Source organism: Rhodotorula toruloides, assembly GCF_000320785.1.
Source record: "Rhodotorula toruloides NP11 unplaced genomic scaffold Scaffold18, whole genome shotgun sequence".
Lineage (NCBI taxonomy): Eukaryota > Fungi > Basidiomycota > Microbotryomycetes > Sporidiobolales > Sporidiobolaceae > Rhodotorula > Rhodotorula toruloides.
In genome coordinates this window covers 405291-422755 of record NW_015622978.1, presented here as the reverse complement: position 1 = coordinate 422755, position 17465 = coordinate 405291, and the positions used below count along the sequence as shown (strand labels likewise).

General features: G+C 62.9%; 7 protein-coding genes across 7 annotated transcripts in view; 3 read left to right on the top strand and 4 right to left on the bottom strand.

Annotated features, from left to right (window-relative positions):
• Positions 1 to 250: 250 nt before the first annotated feature.
• On the top strand, positions 251 to 1514 carry RHTO_02488 (uncharacterized protein; the record flags this gene model as incomplete). Its single annotated transcript, XM_016416163.1, has 5 exons — positions 251 to 317; positions 438 to 523; positions 576 to 802; positions 859 to 1450; positions 1506 to 1514. 5 exons carry the CDS (start codon positions 251 to 253, stop codon positions 1512 to 1514), a joined length of 981 nt encoding a protein of 326 aa, XP_016271991.1.
• A 79-nt stretch (positions 1515 to 1593) lies between these two features.
• RHTO_02487 (uncharacterized protein) lies at positions 1594 to 3681 on the bottom strand (the record flags this gene model as incomplete). Its single annotated transcript, XM_016416162.1, has 5 exons — positions 1594 to 1859; positions 1910 to 1971; positions 2031 to 2412; positions 2462 to 3011; positions 3067 to 3681. The coding sequence occupies 5 exons, from the start codon at positions 3679 to 3681 to the stop codon at positions 1594 to 1596; spliced, it is 1875 nt and encodes a 624-aa protein (XP_016271990.1).
• Positions 3682 to 3781: 100 nt separating this feature from the next.
• RHTO_02486 (toxin biosynthesis protein) lies at positions 3782 to 5359 on the bottom strand (the record flags this gene model as incomplete). The annotated part of the gene is made up of 4 exons (XM_016416161.1): positions 3782 to 4066; positions 4123 to 4637; positions 4694 to 4837; positions 4897 to 5359. The coding sequence occupies 4 exons, from the start codon at positions 5357 to 5359 to the stop codon at positions 3782 to 3784; spliced, it is 1407 nt and encodes a 468-aa protein (XP_016271989.1).
• A 273-nt stretch (positions 5360 to 5632) lies between these two features.
• RHTO_02485 (mitochondrial inner membrane magnesium transporter mrs2) lies at positions 5633 to 7827 on the bottom strand (the record flags this gene model as incomplete). Its single annotated transcript, XM_016416160.1, has 8 exons — positions 5633 to 5913; positions 5971 to 6051; positions 6107 to 6161; positions 6223 to 6350; positions 6413 to 6508; positions 6601 to 6812; positions 6892 to 7246; positions 7302 to 7827. 8 exons carry the CDS (start codon positions 7825 to 7827, stop codon positions 5633 to 5635), a joined length of 1734 nt encoding a protein of 577 aa, XP_016271988.1.
• Positions 7828 to 8285: 458 nt separating this feature from the next.
• Positions 8286 to 12191, top strand: RHTO_02484 (proteasome subunit alpha type 1; the record flags this gene model as incomplete). Its single annotated transcript, XM_016416159.1, has 5 exons — positions 8286 to 8540; positions 8610 to 11165; positions 11225 to 11590; positions 11654 to 11762; positions 11833 to 12191. 5 exons carry the CDS (start codon positions 8286 to 8288, stop codon positions 12189 to 12191), a joined length of 3645 nt encoding a protein of 1214 aa, XP_016271987.1.
• Positions 12192 to 13417: 1226 nt separating this feature from the next.
• On the top strand, positions 13418 to 14192 carry RHTO_02483 (40S ribosomal protein s27; the record flags this gene model as incomplete). The annotated part of the gene is made up of 5 exons (XM_016416158.1): positions 13418 to 13420; positions 13718 to 13791; positions 13856 to 13886; positions 13976 to 14070; positions 14144 to 14192. The coding sequence occupies 5 exons, from the start codon at positions 13418 to 13420 to the stop codon at positions 14190 to 14192; spliced, it is 252 nt and encodes an 83-aa protein (XP_016271986.1).
• A 327-nt stretch (positions 14193 to 14519) lies between these two features.
• RHTO_02482 (transcription factor ScGATA-6) overlaps positions 14520 to 17465 on the bottom strand; it is a gene marked incomplete at both ends in the record, with an annotated part of 4576 nt that continues 1630 nt past the window's right edge. Inside the window, 3 exons of the mRNA XM_016416157.1 lie at positions 14520 to 15737; positions 15792 to 16638; positions 16696 to 17441. Of these exons, the coding sequence (XP_016271985.1) occupies positions 14520 to 15737; positions 15792 to 16638; positions 16696 to 17441 (2811 nt within the window). The remainder of the gene's footprint in view (positions 15738 to 15791; positions 16639 to 16695; positions 17442 to 17465) is intronic.

Below are 17465 nucleotides of genomic sequence, written 5' to 3'. Positions count from 1 at the left end.
GATGTCTCGGAGACGCCACGGACTGCTGGACCGAGCGCGAGCGAACCGACTCCTCGTTCTCTCGCCCCTTCTCTTGCCCTTCTCTGTCCTCTCCCTCTTTTGGCACTCCTGACAGGCTCGAGGGATTCACGCCATGCCTCTGCTACACGGAGAACCGCCGCGCGAAACACAGGCTTAAGCGGAGCACTTTGTCATCCACCAGAAGGTCGCTGTTCTTGGCCCGATGGGACAAATCACCGCTGCTGCCGCCATGCAGCATATCCTGTCCGAAGTCCAGCAGCAGCACCTGGACATGTTCGGCCAGCCTATGCACAAGGGTGATCGGCGCCCTTCCAACTGTCCTTCGTTGGCGAGCACCTTTCGTCTCCTCGCTCCAACGTCCGACGCTGATGAGGTCACAAGCGCAGGATCGACAGGGCTTGCACTCCTCTACGCAGATCTGGAGATTGGGGGGCAACTTGTGCGCCCCGACGATCTGCTCCAAGCCGTCTGGGAGAAGATGGAGTTGCCCAACACTGCGCAGGTACGACCGAGTTCCCCGCTTGAAGGAACAAGGCTGACAGGATGCTGCGCAGACGCTCGATGTTCTGCTACACGCGCCGGCGCGCGGACACAACGCTGACAACGAGATCGCCCGGTTCAAGGAGCTCGTCCGCACTCGCATGAACGACTACATTGAATCCTTCAATCCTTCGCTCGCTCCAACATTACGTGCTGCACGCGGGGCCATCAACGGCCCATCCGACAGCTCGCTCTTCGTGCCCATGGCTATGAAAGAAGACGACGGCTCGCGGTCGTGGTCGTGAGTCTTAGGGTACTCACTCAGCTTCCGGCTGCTGACGTCTCAGGTTCTCACAGGAATCGGCTCTTCTGTCATGTCCTTGACATCCAGCCTCGAACGGCAGTCAGTCTCTGCCTCGTCCAGACCACCACCGTCAGGATCCCTCACCTCGGCGTCCGTCATCCGAGGGAAGATTGCCTTTACATTCAGCTTCTCTACCCCAACCTCGGCGCCGTCCTCTTCTTTGAGATCCGCAAGATCTGGATAAACCTCGACCCGACATGTCCGCTCCGACCGACGCACCGATCGCAGTCACTTCCCGTCGCTTACGCCAGCCTCTTCAACCTCATCCTCCTTGGCGACCTCAGGAGACACGACGTCGATAACGAGATGTGCAGGGTCGACAACTTCCCTCGCATCGCTCACGACATCCTCGGCAACTCGCACGACGACCACGGACAGCGGGAGTTCTTTAGCGAATTCCGGGACTGGGTCCGGCAGACCTTCGACAATCCGCAAGTGCGCGACAAGGTCGTCGACGACATGCTTCGGTGGTTACACCAAGAATCACCTCTGGTGGCTACTCTGCACGTCGAGTTTTACGACGAAAAACTCAAACCTGAGCTGAGGGAAATGATCACTCGCCAGCTGAAGCACGTCGTCGAGCTTGTGCGTGCTCCGTGCGATTGCTGTCTGGGTTGCTGCTGACTTCGGACTTACGCAGCTGGAATAGCCGGCCGCAGGGAGGTTTGCGAGGAGGCGGGCGATGGAGGAGAAATGCGCTGCAATCTGCTTCTAGTTGTCCTTCAAGTCTATTCGTCTGCAACGACCTCTGCAAGAGTCCTGATCCCGCTCAGCAGCGCCTCGACGACTTTTGGCGAGATGAGATGGTCGTCGACGCCGAGACAGATCGTGATCATCCCGTCCCACGTAAATGCCTCGAGCAACATGCCCTCGCCGCGATGTAGCCGTGTACCAATCATGATGTCATGAAGGCGGAAGGCGCGGGAAGGAGACTTGGCGAAGTCGGGAGACGAGGGGAAGCGGGTCGCAAGGAGGCGGTCGACGTCGCCGATCACTGCGGGAAGCGTCAGCAAGGACTCCTGGGAGCGCTGAACTTGCACGCACTGCTCGCGTTCAAAGCGGTCTTCTCCTCGTTGTACGGGATCGGGTTTTTGCCGGTCGAATTTCTGAGCGGGAGAGAAGCTCAGCTTGCGGGTTTCCTTAGCATCACCAGGGCTCGACTTACAGTAGTCGATCGAGAATGAGCCCATACATGCCCGCAAGAAAGACCGTACGACTCGTCTGATTGGGCGCAAGCCGCGTGGCGAACTGCTCCTTCGCCAGTCTCGCGCCTCGCAGCGCCGCCTGACGTATCTCCTCCGCTTGTGGGCGCTTGTTCGGGTCGAGAGGAAGATTGGGAAGGTGAATTGAGCCGAAGGTGATGCGAATCGCGAGGTCGGAAGATGGGTCGCTGCAAGGTCGTTGAGGCGAGTCCGCTGGTCGCGGTAGCAGGAATGGTCGTGCGGAGAAGGGAAAGCCGAGGACGATAGGGTGATAAGGCGCGTCGGGATGAGCCAACTTCAGGACGTTGGCGAGCGAGAGGGAAATGAGGGAGTAGAGGAGCATGCCTACGCAGGCCAGTCAGTTTTGCGCAGAGCGTTTGGTAGTGTAACGCACTGGGAGACACTGAATGAGTCTTGCAGAACCGGATAACTCGACTCGATGGTTCGCGCTCTAGCCGCCAGCGAGGCCACCGATTTCTCGCTTGAGGCGGAGGTAGGGGATGAGGTAGTCGAGGGATGTAGAGGGTGCGAGGGAAGTGACTCTGTCGCTGAAGGAGGATAGTGCGAGTGATGGCCCAGAGCCAACGGAGATGGGGAATGGAAGGAGGCGAGTGCTGAGGGGGCACCGGCGAAGCTATCCGAGAGGGGTTCTCGGTTGGCTGTACTGGCGGAGTTGCGCTCCGTGGCGGTAAGAGCGGCAACACCGGGTAGTGCTCCTCGCTGGCGAGCGGTAGATGGGCGAGAACCGCTTCTTCGGCCAGCGTGAGCTGCCAGTTCGAAGTGGTTTCGTCTGGAACAGACCAGGGCGGTTGCTGAAGCTCGCCGGAAAGATGGGCGTCCAGTCGAGCGAACGTAGGCGGAGAGGTGGGAGAAGGTCGTGAAGGCGACGAAGCGAGGGTAAACAGCTCGTTGACGAGCTTGAAGACGGACAGGCCGTCCGAGATCTGCCGGCAGTTTGCGTCAGTGTCAGCCCATGCTGAAGAGCAAGGATGCACGCACGACATGCGAGATGACGAGGAAGAAGCCTAGGTCGGCGGAAGATCGAGGACGGACGAGGACAAGTCGGGCGAGACAAGCTGCCTGGTCAAGGAGGACTCGCTCGCCGTTGAGAACATGCTGGTCCTGCAACTCATCCATCGCTGCGTCTAGGCCGCCGTCGACGTCGTGGACCAGCATCGTCCGCCATGCTCGCCCGAAAGCTTCGTCGTCGTTTGCCGGCGGGACGAAGCGAAAGTGTCTAGTCTGGATGAGCGGGATGACGCTGCCTGTTTCGGCTGGTGCGTCGTGTATCGTACAGGCGAGCAACGGATGTCTGGCCCGCAAAGACGCCCAAGCGAGCAGTACTCGTCCGACAAAAGAGTCCCGCACCGCCTCGTCGACCGTTTCGCCGACCTCCTCGACCGGCAACGACACCTTGAGGCGGAGGAACGTGTCGGACTGGCCAACGAGCTGCGTCGCCTTGTCAAATTTGCATTCGAGCACGCCCAACGGGCGTACCCATGCCGTTCTCTTCCTCGTCGCCGGAGAGCGGGCAGAGTCGTCATCCTCGACAACGACGTCCTCCTGCGTCCATCGGTGACCTGCACGGTAGCCAGGCCATTCCGAGAACGTCATGTAGAGCAGGGCTGAGCGACCTAGCGAGAGTTGAGGGCAGAGAACGAGACCAAGCCTCGCTACTCCAAGTTGCGGAATACAAACTCGCAATACAAACCCTCTACAACCTCGCCCGCTTCTGGCGCGGGTACGTCTTCTCCAAGAAGTCTACAATCCGACTCGCCGTCTCGTCTGGCTTCTCATGCACCACAAGGTGACCCGCTTCGACCCTCGACGCAGTGGAGTGCGGGATCGCCTCCTTCTGGATGAACTCGATCCAGTCTTCTTGCAGGACTGAGCGGCCTTCGTCGGCGAAGATGAAGTGCGCGGGGAGAGAGGGAGGGATGAGCGAGAGGCGGGCGCAGGCGCGGCGGGAGGCGACGGCCATAGGGTCCATGAAGGTGAGCTGCGGGAGAGGAACGTGAGCTCGCAAGGTCGCTGTCAGTCAAGCGGAGTACTCACAGCCTCGCTCTTCGCCGTGCACTTGAGCGCGACGCCGTCCTCGACCTCCTTCATGCCATAATCGACATAGCCGTCCAGGACTCGCCTGTCCCAAACCGTAAAGAACGGCTTCTTCAAGAAACCGTCGAGCGCCTCCTCCCTCGACTTCCACTTCTCGCGCCGCATTAGCGCACCCGTCGTCAGCACCTCCATGCTGCGGCCTTCGTAGTTCGGCCGAGGAAGGACGGGGTCGACGAAGATGACGGACGAGAAGATCGAAGGGCAGGCGGAGGCGGCGTAGGCTGTTGCGCCGCCGCCAAGCGAGTGGCCGATTGCGACAATTAGCTTCTTACGGTATGTGCGAGAGGCGGGTGAAGGCGAGCCGGGAGGAAGGACCGGCGCGTTATCGAGTTGCAAGAGGTCGACGGGGACGTTGCTGGCGGGCTTCAGGAGAGAATCCGCCGTGTTGGTTGATGGCGAGTCAACGTAGTTGATGACAAAGTTGAGCAAGTCACGCCCATGATCGGCCCAGTGGACTGCGCGAGGGGCCTGTCAGCGGTGGTCCGCCGGCCGCGGCACGGAGTAAACCTACAGACGTCGCCCAGCACGTCGTCGTTCAGCACAGCCGAGTCGCCCTGGTTGATGCAATCGAGCGCCCAGATCTCGTCGATGGGTAGAGAGCGGTCGTTCGCTTCGAGTTGCGCGAGGACGGACGACAAAGCCGGTTCCCACACCTCTGTTTCGACGCAAGTGTCAATCTACCTGGCATCTCCTGGAAGCGCTCGTCTCACACACCTTTGTAGAAACCGTTTGCATGCGAAAAGACGAGCGTCAAGCCAGGCCCATCGTCTGTCCTCCGTCGCTCAGGCCGATACCTGTTTGCTGCGACGACAAGCTGCTCCTGCCTGGCCAGTTCCTCCTCATCTTCGAGCCGTACGTGTCGGCGGTAGCCTTCCACCTGAGGCTGAAGCAGCTTGGCGAGCGCCTCCTTCGGGTTTGCCCTCTTCGCCCCGGGTGCCGGTTCCGCAGGGTTGGTCTTTGGCTCGTCCGGCCGCTTCGTCGAGCCGGCGTACGACCGTGGGAATGCCGCAGGGAGGATGTGTCGCTCGCAGGTCCAGCCGGCGTGGATGGGCGCTGCGTTTGCGGGTCGCGGAGGAAGTGGGGGCAGCGAGCGGGTGAGGGGCTTTGGCGGGAGGAGCGGGAGCAAGGGACCAGTCTCGAGCTTTGCCTGTCGTTCGAGCGAGTCTGGCGATGCCATCGAAGCGGTCGAGTGAGTTGACGGAGCGAGAGAGCGAAGTCGTCGCCGGCAAACGACTCCGGCGAGACGAAGCCGGCTGCACTTCATCGCTGTCTCAGATAGCGCAGCACTCGACAGCGATAAGCACGACAACGACGCAACGGATGCAGCGAGAGAGGCGGGAAGTCTGCGAATGGAGCGAGGAGACGAGGCGACGTCGAGGAAGCCAGCGCAACACTCGTTCACCCGCTGCAAGGCGCACAACAATGGCTTCGTTGCGTACCGCTCCGTCGTCTACAGCGTCGTGCCGTCCTTCTTGGCCATCGGGTGCGCCTCATCCTTCCCCTCGTCACCCTTCTTCCCACCCGCACCCTTCTGCTTGCCCACCCCCGCCGCCTCCTCAACCTCCTTGTGCACATCAACGTCCCGGATATCCGATTTCTTGACAGGCGACACTGGCCCAGCTCGCCAGTTGTTCGTCAGCTCCTCGTCTTGGCGCGGCTGGAGCGTCGAGCGGAGGAAGAGCTGCGAGCGTCGCGCGCGGATCAGGCGCACCCAGCAGATGGCCGTGATGCCTGCGAGCGAGCATTGTAAGCTCGCAAAGCGAAGAGTGGAGCGAGATGCACACGCACCGATCATGAGTGTCGCGATCGATCCGGTCGTCCAGTAGAACGCGGTCGGGTGTTCCTCAAGGTGGGAAGCGAGGTTCATGCCTGCAGAGGCAGGCGTCAGCAGTGAGCGTGCGAGTCCGGGAAAGACTCGACGGACCGAAGACAGACGATACTGCTGCGCCGGCGCCGAGAGCGAGCGTACCAATCGCAGTCTGCCGCATAGAATGTCGTTAGCGAGACGAAAGCGGCCGTCGCATGGAAGGGGAGCCGCACCTGCAGCTCGAGGTTCTGTAGCCTGACCCTCGTGCTTTGCAAGACCAGCGAGATGTTCGAGTCGACTTCGCTCAGCAAAGTCGAGAGGCGCTCGCAGGACTCGGATGTCTCGTCGAGCCGGCGTTCGTCTAGTAGGAGAAGAATCAGCGTAGTTCGTGAAGGAGAGAGAAGACAAAGAGGTTTGGCGCACAGTATTCGAGGAGGAGCTCGGCGATCTGGTGGTCGGAACGGTCGCGCTTGACACCGTGCAACTTGTCCGTCAGGTACATCGCGACAAGATCGTCGTCTGCAGGCGGAGCAAAGTGAGCGCTCCGATCGAGGATCACCAACAGCGGCGACCGCCCTTCGCCTGCCTCAAACGCTCAAAAGAAGACTCACCTTCTCCCAAAACAGTTGCCAACGCACTCTGCATCGCCCGTCCGCTCATCAAACAATCCTCGACCGTCCTCTTGCACTCTAGCAAATCGCGCAGCTCGGCTGGCGAAACCCCGAAGCGGAGTTGAGGGATTGTGCGGTAGACGCGTTCTTGTAGCTCGGTGACGACGTTCTTGAGGCCGCGGACGGTGAGGAGGAGGAGAGCTTCGAGAGCGCTGTGAAGACAAAGTGGAATGGATGACCCCGACTGTCAGTACGAGTTACAGTTGAGCAACTGACGGTCCGCCAACTCACCGCAGCTCGAAAGGCGGGGTGTTCTTGCTTCCCGACGCGCTGCCAGACAGCTCGAGGTACTTCATGACCGTCTGCAAGCTGTCCGCCATCTGTCGACTCTGCTCCTCGTCGCATATCGGGTTATTCTTGTCCGTCCCGATGAGAACCATCACGTCGGGCGCTATGATAGCCCGAACGATAGGCGAGCAGAGGATGAGCGATTTCTGGCAGATGATGAGCGCCGGTCGGACGTCGAGGATGTGCGCGTCGAGCGAGCGAAGGTCGCGGGGGAGGAGGCCGAAGCGCTCAATGACGGCTTGCTTGTCGAGCTTTTCGGCGGGCTCCTCGATCTTGCCGTCCGGGTACACGAGGAGGTCTGCGTGGCGACGTGATCAGCTGAAGAAGCATACCAAGGAGGATAGGGCACGCACAATTGGCGTCAATCTGGTCCTTGCCATGCCACCGCACATCCAGCGGGCTAACCTTCCTCGCGAACGAATGCCAATCCGCCAGTAGCTCGTGCCTGCTATACGCGATCCCTCCGCTATCCAGCTCGCCTGAACCGGATGTCGTCGTCGTAGCAGGTGGTCCGGAAGTCCCTTCCTCCGCTGCTCGTTTCCGGTTTGCGGGCGCGTGAGGAGATGAATGTTGGTAGCTTCGCCGAGTAAGGTACTGGAGGGGTGTCAGGACGTCGTCTCGTCGTTGTCGAGGCCGTCTGTGCTGGAGGATTGCCGAGCGATAGGGAGATTCGCGAGGAGGGGAGGTCGAGGAAGAGCTGGGTGTGCGAGCTGCAAGTGCGTCCGGCGCCCGCTGGGTCGAGAAGCTGCATTTCCAAGCTGCTGGACTGGGCGCTGATGCTTGTCGTCGGTGAGGAGTCGTATGAGGACGAGCGAGTGGGGCGGGAGGAGCGACGAGGGGGCGAAGAGAGAGAACCGCGGCGCTTGGACGACCTAGCATCGTCACTGCAAGGTCTAGCACGCCCGATTGAGCGGTCTAGCGATGCACAAGAGCAAAGGATGGTAGAGCGAGAAGAGAGAGCCTCGTTCGCCGTCATCTTCGAACAGCGGAGAGAAACACGTCACCCAACCGAGCTGCGGATGTGTGGGCATGTCGAGCGTGTCCAAGCAGCCGTAGGAGCCCTGGCAAGTCCCGCGAACTGGAAAGGAAGCGGTGTGGACGACGGTGGACCCGCGAGGTTGGCGTCGTGCGCTTCTTCGCCTCGTCCACGCCGCCTCCACCGCTGAGGCGCGTCAGGGACAGCTTCCACAGCTAAAGAAGAGCTCTGTCCGACATCTCGAGACGCGACCGTCTCCACAGGAGCCGACAGGAACCCGGGAGACGACTTCATCGCTCTTCTCGACCCGGCGAGGCCACAGCAGCGGGCACGGCACGGCGTGAGTGCTTGACGCGGCAGGATGAAGCGCTCATACAACTCGTCGAATGCACCGCCGTCGCACCCGCAGAGTGCGCCGTACGGAGGCGGCTACGCGACCCACTCTGCTCCTCCCCTTCCTCCTGGTCCGCCTCCGCCTCCTCCTGGTCCTGGTCCGGCGCCTGACCCGTATGCAGCGTACGGTTACGGGTCTGGAGTGAACCACGGGCAGCAGCAGGGTCAGCAGCAGCAGGTCATGGCGTCGCATCCTCAGTATCCGGGGTACGGTTATGGCACGGTGCGCTCGCGAATCTCCCTCGTATCCCGCTGTCGAAAGTGCTGACGACTGTTCTACACGACGGCGCAGGCCGCCGGACCGCCCACTTCGGCGGCGACGCCTTACTCGTCCGTCTCCGTCCCCGCCGACGCAAATGCAGCTGCGACCGCGGCACAGTACGCCGCTTACTACGCCGCTTACGCTCAGCAAGCGAGTGCGGCAGCGGCAGCAGCGAATGCGGCAGCCGGCTCGCCGTACCAAGCTGCGCAGAGCCCATACGGCGCGGCAGGCGGTCCTCCCTTCGGCGCACCTGGTCCTCCCGGTCCAAGCGGTTCTCCCGGCGCACCTCCCTTCAAGCGAACTCGTTACGACCAGCCTCCCCTTCCTCCTTCTCAGCCTCCCCTCCCACCCGGTCCTCCTCCCGGCCCAGGCGGCGGTTACGGGAACGCCCCGATGCCGCCCTCCATCCTTCCTCCCATCGGCGGCGCACCAGGCCGCGGTCCTCCTCCCCCTCGCGGCCCACCGATGGGTCGCGGACCTCCACCACCTCGAGGCGGCGACCAATACGGCCCGCGACCAGGGGGTGACATGCCGTTTGGCCGCGACGGGCCTGGCATGCGTGGCGGACCTCGAGGCGGACCTGGTCCTGGTCCTGGTCCTAATCGAGGACCACCAGGGATGGGACCCGGCCAGTTCGACGATGGCATGAGGGGCGGACCTGGAGGCTTCGGCGGACAAGGCCCGATGACGCCTCTTCGTGGCGGTCCTGTCGGTCCTCGAGGCGGGATGCGCGACGACCGCCGAGGAGGGCCTCCTCTCGGTCCAGGGATCGGTCCGCGACCAGGATCCGGGATGGGACCGTCAGGTCCACGAGGAGGAATGCCACCTATGCCTGCTCCCAGCAACTTCAACGCACCGGCTGGACCGCGCGGACTGGGAGCTCCGAACGCTCCGAAGGGGCCGAAGGGCGCAAGTTCTCGTCCTAGCAGCGGAAGCGGCGGCACGAACGTCAGCGCGAACCAGCAGGCGGCTCGTCGCGAACGCAAGTGGGGCTCGACGCCTGGCGGGACCAGCAGCACCTCGAGCAAGAAGGACCGGCATGCGACCGACGACCGCGGCGAGCGTGACGGCGAGAGCGCCAAGCGCACCCTTACCGACTTCCGTATCGAAGGTCTCGCGATTCCCGAGCTCGAGTGGGAGTGGCGTGCGGAGCGTATCGAGCAGGAGATGCGGCGCGCGGCTGAAGAGCTCGACAGGCAGGTCAAGGAGAAGGCTGAGAAGGAACGACAAGAGCAGGAGGCGAGCGAGGGAGGCGAGCCTGCCGAGCAGGAGGAAGAAGCGGGAGACATGTCGGTCGACATCGTCAACGCCGAAGACATCCCTGCGCAACCTTCCGACCCAACTGCGACCGCTACTGTCGCTGCCGGCAAGCACCGCCGCGACGAAGACGACGACTCGGTCCAGCCGAACGGAGCAAGTGCCGAGGGTTCCGGCGGGGCTGAGGGTGCCGACGAGCTCGCGCACGCAAGCAAGCCGAAGAAGGTTCGCACCGGCGACGCCAGATCCGAGGATGGCGAGCCCGTCTCGCTCGACTCGCTGCATCCGCCGGAGAAAGCGCCGGTCAAGGAGGCGAACGGCGACGACGAGGACGGTGAGCCGATCAAGGAGGAGGCGCTGGAGCACGAAGGTGAAGAGGAGGATGTCGACGGCGCACCAATAGACTCGGCTCAGACGAACGGTGACGAGCCCGACCGGACGTCTGTCAAGGGCGACACTCGCTCGTCTCCAGCGCCTGCCCCCCCTCCGCCTCGCGAGAACTCCCGCCTCCGCATCTACTTCTCCTCGCCCACATCCAGCACGTCGAGCTACACCCAACCGAGCGGGTCTGTTCCGCCCCGCGCTTCGTCCGTCTCAGCCTCGGTCAAGTCCGCCTCGGTTCCGCCCCAGGCGTCTCAGCAGGTGGCCACCAGCGCCATCGGCGGCCAAGTCGAGCCGGTCCCGACGCCGAGCGTACCTGCCGACTTGACGGGCGAACAGCTTGCGAAGCCTGTCGACGGAGCGGAGGTTATGGACAAGATTAAAGAGGTGGCTGAGAAGGAGCAGGCCGACCAAGGCACAAGCATCGAGGGACAGGTTGTTGGCGACGCCGAAGGCGACGTGGCTGCCGAACAACAGCAGGAGCCTGTCGACGTCGAAGCGACGGAGGCGACTGCTGAAGCGAAGGAGGGTGCCGAGAACGATGGAGAAGCCCTTGTCGACGTGCAGTCGGAGGTACAGAAACCGTCGGAGCTCGAGCAACTTCAAGAAGCGGGCGACGCCGCGACCAGCCAAGCTGAGCCTCAATCGAAGGAGGAGCTCCCGACGACCGCCGCCCAAGAACCCGTACGCGCACCATCTGCCGCTCCTTCGGCTGCCCCTTCCACCGTCGAACCCGTTCTCGTTCCCCCCGAGCCCGCCGCCGACCGCATCTCCATCTCGTATGCCCGCAATACCCGCCGCATGCTCCTCGACGCCGATGTTATCGACGAGGTCAAGATCAAGCGCGGCGATGGCAAGATTGAGCTTACGCTGCGCTGCAAGCCGGCTGTGCTCGGTGAGGGTGAGCGGCAGATCGAGGACGAGTTCCGAGTGCTCAAGGGTGTCTTGGTGAGTGGAGACCTTCCGAACTCTTCGCAGGCTCTCCAACTGACGAGTGATCCGTGCAGGTCGAAGCGCTCGATGTCGAGGCCGACGACTACGTCATCATGGACCGAACGGCGCTCACCCACTCTTGGGAGCCATCCCCCGAGTCCGAAGAAGAGCACGAACTCGACCCGCTTCTCCCGCCCCTGCATCGTCTTCTCACGACCTCCGACGCGACGACCGATTCCGCCGCGACTTTCTCGCGTGACACTATCACGATCGTCGCACAACTCGACCGCCTCAACCCGCTCACCGAAGCGAGGTGGGTCAAGACGGGCGACGTCGACAACTGGATCGTCAGTCTCGGCATCTCGAGCGGTGCGAACCCGAAGGAGACGGACAAGTTGAGCGAGTGGAGGCACAAGATCAAGGTCGTCGACCCGGATCCTGTGCGTCTCGCTCTCGCTTTCCTCGGCTCACAGTTCAGCTTTAGTGACGCGTACTCTGCGCAGCCTCCTACCATCCAGAACGCCCTCGAGTCCTGGGCGGCGAGCTCGAGCGTCGGCTCTCGCAAGGAGCGCGACGAGTTCGTCAAGACGCACATGTCCAAAATCGACAACGGTGCGCTGCCCCTTCGTCGCTCTCATCAGCGGAACCTCTTGCTGACATCACCGCTCTGTCGCCACGCCAGTCGTCGAGATTCTCCTGCGCTTGACGCGTGGCGACCGTGCTGGTCCTTCGCACTACTCGTCTACGGCGCAGCCACCGACCGTCGGCGCGCTCGCAGCTACCCTGTCCGCTCCGTTCCCAGACCAACAGACCCAAGTCAGTCTCGCGGTGCTAGCCATGTTCCGTCTCTCGATGTCGACGGCCGAGAAGGCTGGCATCCCGAAGGAGGAGATTGAGCGCCAGGTCGGCGAGATCATCCGTGGCATTCCTGCGCATCTGCAGTTCAAGGCTGTCGATGGGATCTTCCGCGAGGTCGTCAAGGGCCACAAGGGCGGGTCGGGAGGAGGAGGGCGGGGGAAGAAGGGTGGGAGGAGGGACTGAGTTCTGCTGGGTTTTGCGCTTGGACGGGTGATGGGCGTCGTCGGACAGTACTTGCGAGGTCCTCGAGTCGGACAGTTTTCGTTGGATTCTTCGATGGAACGGGATTGGTGGCGGCAAAATGTACCCTCCCAGGAGGATGGGAGGACGGAGGTCACTGAGTGTCTTGGTAACAACGGCGGCTGTGCCTTTCTTTCCCAGTCTACGCGTTGGTTGACAGGTGGAGGCTGCTCCCATGCTCGAAGGGCGAAGGGAGAGTCTCGCTTTCAGAGGAGGCTTCTGGCGCGGAGAGGCTGAGTACCCGTGTCCTTCGATGCGTGGGTCATTCGCCGAGAACAGACCACGAGGCATTGTGCGAAGCGCTTGGGGATGTCGGGACGAACGATACTGTTTGAGCGCTACGACGGCGGAAGGAGAAAGGAGGAGAGGGTTGAGCCGCACAGTTCTGTCATGCTCAGCGGCTAGCGTACGGGTCAGAGATCGGAATATGCGCCTGTCAAGCTTGTTGAGTCCTGCTTGCTGAGCAAGCAACGTCCATGAAGCCTGATCAGACTGGTCCCTGAGCCCGAGGACGGGTGGGGCGACTCGTGGTGCAGCGCCGTCGAGCGCACGATACAGCACGTACTGATGGTCATGCAACGGGTTGGCAGCATTGCATAAACGGGAAGGACGCATCCGTCGCGAGAGACGGCGCGAGAGCAAGCTTATCTGCGAGTTTCATGGCTGGGCGAGAGCAGCGCGCTTTTCGGCGCACGTCTTCCGTCTCGCAAGTGCGTCCGAAGCAGCCAGCCATTCGTCAAGTTCGCCTCGTGAGCGCCATCGCAAGTCGATACGGAGCGAGCGTTCCCAGGGCGAGGGAGGACTCGAGGCGGCGGCCGGGAAGGGAGGGCGGGGTTGTAGTGCCGGCAGAACACGGTAGAAGTGTCTGCAGGCCACGCGAGCCAGCCAGTGGCGAGGATGCGACTGGTCGAAGTCCAAGCGAGTGAGCGATCTCAGGCTCTCTCTCCGTCTGGTACTCCCAAGCCGAAGGTACGCCACCAGCGCGCTCGATAAAGCGCAGACGACACCGTGAGCTGACCAGCTACGCCCTCGTCCTTGTCCCGCCCCGCCGCGCCCTCTCGTTGTCCCGCTTCGCCGTCGCCACCCTCGTGCTCACGACCTTTTCGACCCTCGCTCGCCTCGCTTTCCGCCTCGCCTGCGCCCCCTGCGACCCGCCAAATACAGTCATCATGGTGAGCTTGTGCCCGACAGACAGGCGCGAGCGGTCGCGCAGCAGTTGGAGCGGTGGAATCGGCTGGCCTGTCACGCGAGGAGGTGCGAAAGTGGCGCAGGCGGGACGGCGTCGCACGGGCTCGCGCGGTGGATTCGACAGGTTGGAGAGGGTGGAAAAGTGCGCAGGATGGCGTTGGAACCGGTTGCAGGGATCGTGTGCAGACGGGGGAACTGCTGCGCGACTGCTCCACCTCGACTCGACCTTAGCAGTGGCGGAGCGAACGCGCTAACTCTCGCCGCCTCTCTTGCGTGTACAGTCGCTCGCCGTCGACCTCCTCAACCCTTCTGCTGAGAAGACTGCCCAGACCCACAAGCTCAAGAGGCTTGTGCAGTGCGTCCCTTCCCCCTCGCTTCGCACCCAGTCGGGGAAAGCTCACGCGTTTACTGCTCTGCAGGTCGCCCAACTCGTACTTCATGGACGTCAAGGTGTGTTGCAGTTGTCGGCGGACGAGCGGGACTGGCGAGCCTTGGCGGGGGAGGGAGAGATGCTGACGGTCGACTCGTTACTCGCATAGTGCCCGGGCTGCTTCAACATCACCACCGTCTTCTCGCACGCCCAGACCGTCGTCCTCTGCGGCTCGTGCAGCACTATCTTGTGCACCCCGACTGGGTGCGTCACTCCCGCTTCCCCACCCCTTCGTCCGCGCGGCCCGACTGACCCCTTCCTCGCTTCGCTCAAACAGTGGCAAGGCCCGCCTCACCGAGGGCTGCTCGTTCCGCCGCAAGCAGTAGATCTCGCAGGACGTTTCGGACGCTTCCCTTCGTGTGTAACCCTGCATTTCTGCTCGCTTGACCCAAAACTGCGCGGCTCCGTTCCTCTCGAGAGGCTGGCGAGAAGCTGCACGCCCAGTGGGAGTTGACGAGACCTGTAATTGACCGGAAGGGAGACGAACAACTGCAAAGACATGCGGAGGAGGACAGACGATGGACGAGGCGCGGCAATACGTCTAGCTGATACAACCAGGGAGGAACGGTTTCTAGGGGAGAATAGACAGGAGAAGAGAACTGCAAAGCGAATTAGGTGCGTAGGAAAGCAGAGGGAGAGAAAGGGACGGAGAACTAGTCCTGCTGAGCTGCCGCCGCCCGCGCCGCTGCGTTCGGGTACGGCGCACCCGCACCGACGCGCTCCTTGCGACCCCCAACGGTCGTCGTCGAGCTAGCGGACCCTTCGCCCGCCGCCCCCGCCACAGAAGCAGCCGAGTTCGCGCGCGCCTTGTTCCTCGCCGCGCTCTTCTTCGCATTCGGGTCCTTCGGTCCTCGGTTGCGATTGCGCTTCTTGATGACGCCCGTGTTGAGGTTCGCCGGACGGTCGACGCCATGCAGGTTGCGGAACAGGCCGCACGCGTTGCAAAGCGGCTTGCCCTCAGAGTCGCGTCGCCACAGAGGCGTGTTGGTCGTCCCGCAGTTGAGGCACTTGATGGGACCGCCATCGGCGTCGACCTTTTTCGAGATCGTGCCGCTTCCGGCAGTTGGTGCAGGAGACGACGAGGACGACTTGGTCTCGCCCGACGGAGCAGTCGAGATGTCGCCCGTGACGAGCGCCTTGCCCTCCTCGATCGTCGACGGGAGCGAAATGGTGTTCGACCGCGAATGGACACGCGAGGCGGGAGCCGACTTGGCCTTGGTGGAAGCGAGCGTGCCGACCGAACCGGTGCTGTTGGCCCGGGCGCTAGCTGGCCGCCGCGCCTTCTTCTTCTCCTCTGTCGGTAGGACGGACCCCTCGAGCGACGACGGGTTGACTCCCCAAGTGGAAACGGGCGAGCCGAAGGGCGAGGCCGAAGCGCTGTTCAGCAGCTGCGACGGATCGACGCTCGCAGGTGCCGAGCCGAACATGTCGAGCTGCTGCTGCGAGAGGTACGGCGAGGGCTGGTATGTCGCGTGGAAGTAGTCGTACAGCAAGCCCGTCGTGTCGTTGCTGGCAGAGCCATACTGCGTCGGTTGGTTGGGCGTGCCGACGAGTGCAGAAGGCTGGACGGGCGCCGAGCCGGAGAAGAACTGCGGGAGTGGCGATTCGCTGAATGGCGTTGAGGGCTGCGAGAGTTGAGGCGGAATCGACTCGGGTCGAGCGAGACTCAGGCCCGAAGCGGGAGTCGGATTGTTGGCTGCCGCAGCTGCAACGCTCGCTGCTGCGCCGAAGGAGAATGATCGAGGTGGCTGTGCGAGCGCCGTCGCGGTGAGGTAAGGACTTGGCGCAGGTACGGAGGTGCGGCGGGAGGAAGAGGCGGAGGCGGAGGTGGATGCGGCCGGAGGAGCAGAGCTCGTCGAGGCCTTGCGGTTCTGCAACATGCGTCGTGAGCAATAATATCGAGATGCGCTTAACAGATAACTCACCGAGATGAACTGCTGGAGGTGCTGCTGCGCCTGCGAGCTTTTCGAAAGCGAGCTCCCCGAAGCGCTCGACCGGCGGCTGTGAATCGTCGAAGTCTGCGGCGTATGCTCGGACGAGCTGCCAGGCAGAGACGCCGTGAACGATGCAGACAGCGGTGACTTGGCGTTCCCAGGCGCAACGAAGGCGGACGGGTCGACGGTAGTGGGAGACGAGGCGGGCGGAGAGGCGAGGTTTTGCAGGCTGATGAGGTGATTGAGGGTGCTCTCGATCGCTGCGAGATTTGCATCTGGTCCTGCGCCGTCGGGAGAATGCGTGCCGTTGGGGAAGGCGAAAGCGTGGTGAGGCGAGGCGGAGAGAGGGGAGGTGACGTTCGACTGGAGCGGTGAGGCGAGGGCCTGGTGCAGGGTCGCAGGAGGGGAAGCGACACCGCCGGGTGACGGCAGGTCGAGTAGGCTGTGGCCGTCGAACCGTGCCGAAGCGGAACCGAACAGCTCTGCCTGGTCCTGCGGAGAAAGGCCGAGCGAAGTTGCGAGTTCTGCGAGGGCTGCAGAGTTGGCGTCCTGCGTAGTGATGGAGAGTGGTCGAGGAGCGGTGGACGAGGCAGAGGCAGGTAGGGGCGGAGGCGGCATCTCGGATGGCGACTCGTTGACGGGAGAAGGGAGGCCATTGTCGGAGAAGAAGCGGGAAAAGTTGGCAACGGCAGGCGTGTTGTCGATCGCAGGAGGAGCGACGGAGACGCGGAAGTCGGGCGCGCGGGACCGTGAGCGAGACTGCGCTCGCCAATCCATCATGTCGGGTGCCCGACTGCGAGACCGGGACTTGGACATGGCCCGCCAATCCATCGCGTCGCTGCGAGACGTCGACAGTCAGCATGAGCCACCTAAGCGAAAGCGTGAACGAACGCACTCTTGCTGCTCCTCCGCCTCGGGCGTCGAGCTCTTGCTCTTGCTCTGGTTCCCGCTCTTCGTCCGCCTCCCTCGTCCTCGCTCCTCCTCATGCTCCGCAGCGTCCTCAGCACGCACAGGAGGCGGCGGCGCCGCAGCCCGCTTCGCACCACTATCGCTCCTGTCTCTCCCGCCGCGCATTCTGCCCGACGAGCTTGCCAACGGCTGTACCGTATCGTTCTCCTCGCGCTGCTCCTCCAGCGCCTCCTCCATCGCCCTCCTCAACCTCGCCTCCTCCGTCCCCGGACTAGGCGCCTGACTCGCCGTGCACTCGGGACCCGCACTGCCAGGCGCCGAATCCTCCCTCCGCTTCCTCAGCGTCATGCTCATCAACCTCCACGTCAAGTTCTCCATCCTCGCGCCGTTGGGCATCGTGTTCTTGGCCTTGTGGAACATGCGCCAGACTTGTGCGGCGATCGGGTCTTTGCGCGAGAGGAGCTCGGCAGAGTCTTCGTCGATGATGGTCGAGCCGGATGGCGAGGCGGACGAGTCGCCTACCGAAGGCGAGGGAGCGAACGAGACACCTTTTCCAGCTCCGGTTCCCGTGCTGAACGCAGCGGGACTCGCGCCCGCACTGCCTGTCCCGACACTTCCGCCTGCCGACCCGCTCGCGACAGGACTGGCCTTTGCGCTGCCCGACGAAGGCGGAGGAGGGAAGAACAGGCTCTCGCCCAGTACCTCTGCGACGACCTTCGGACTCGCAAGCGACTCGGGCGCAATCCGAGGCGTCGA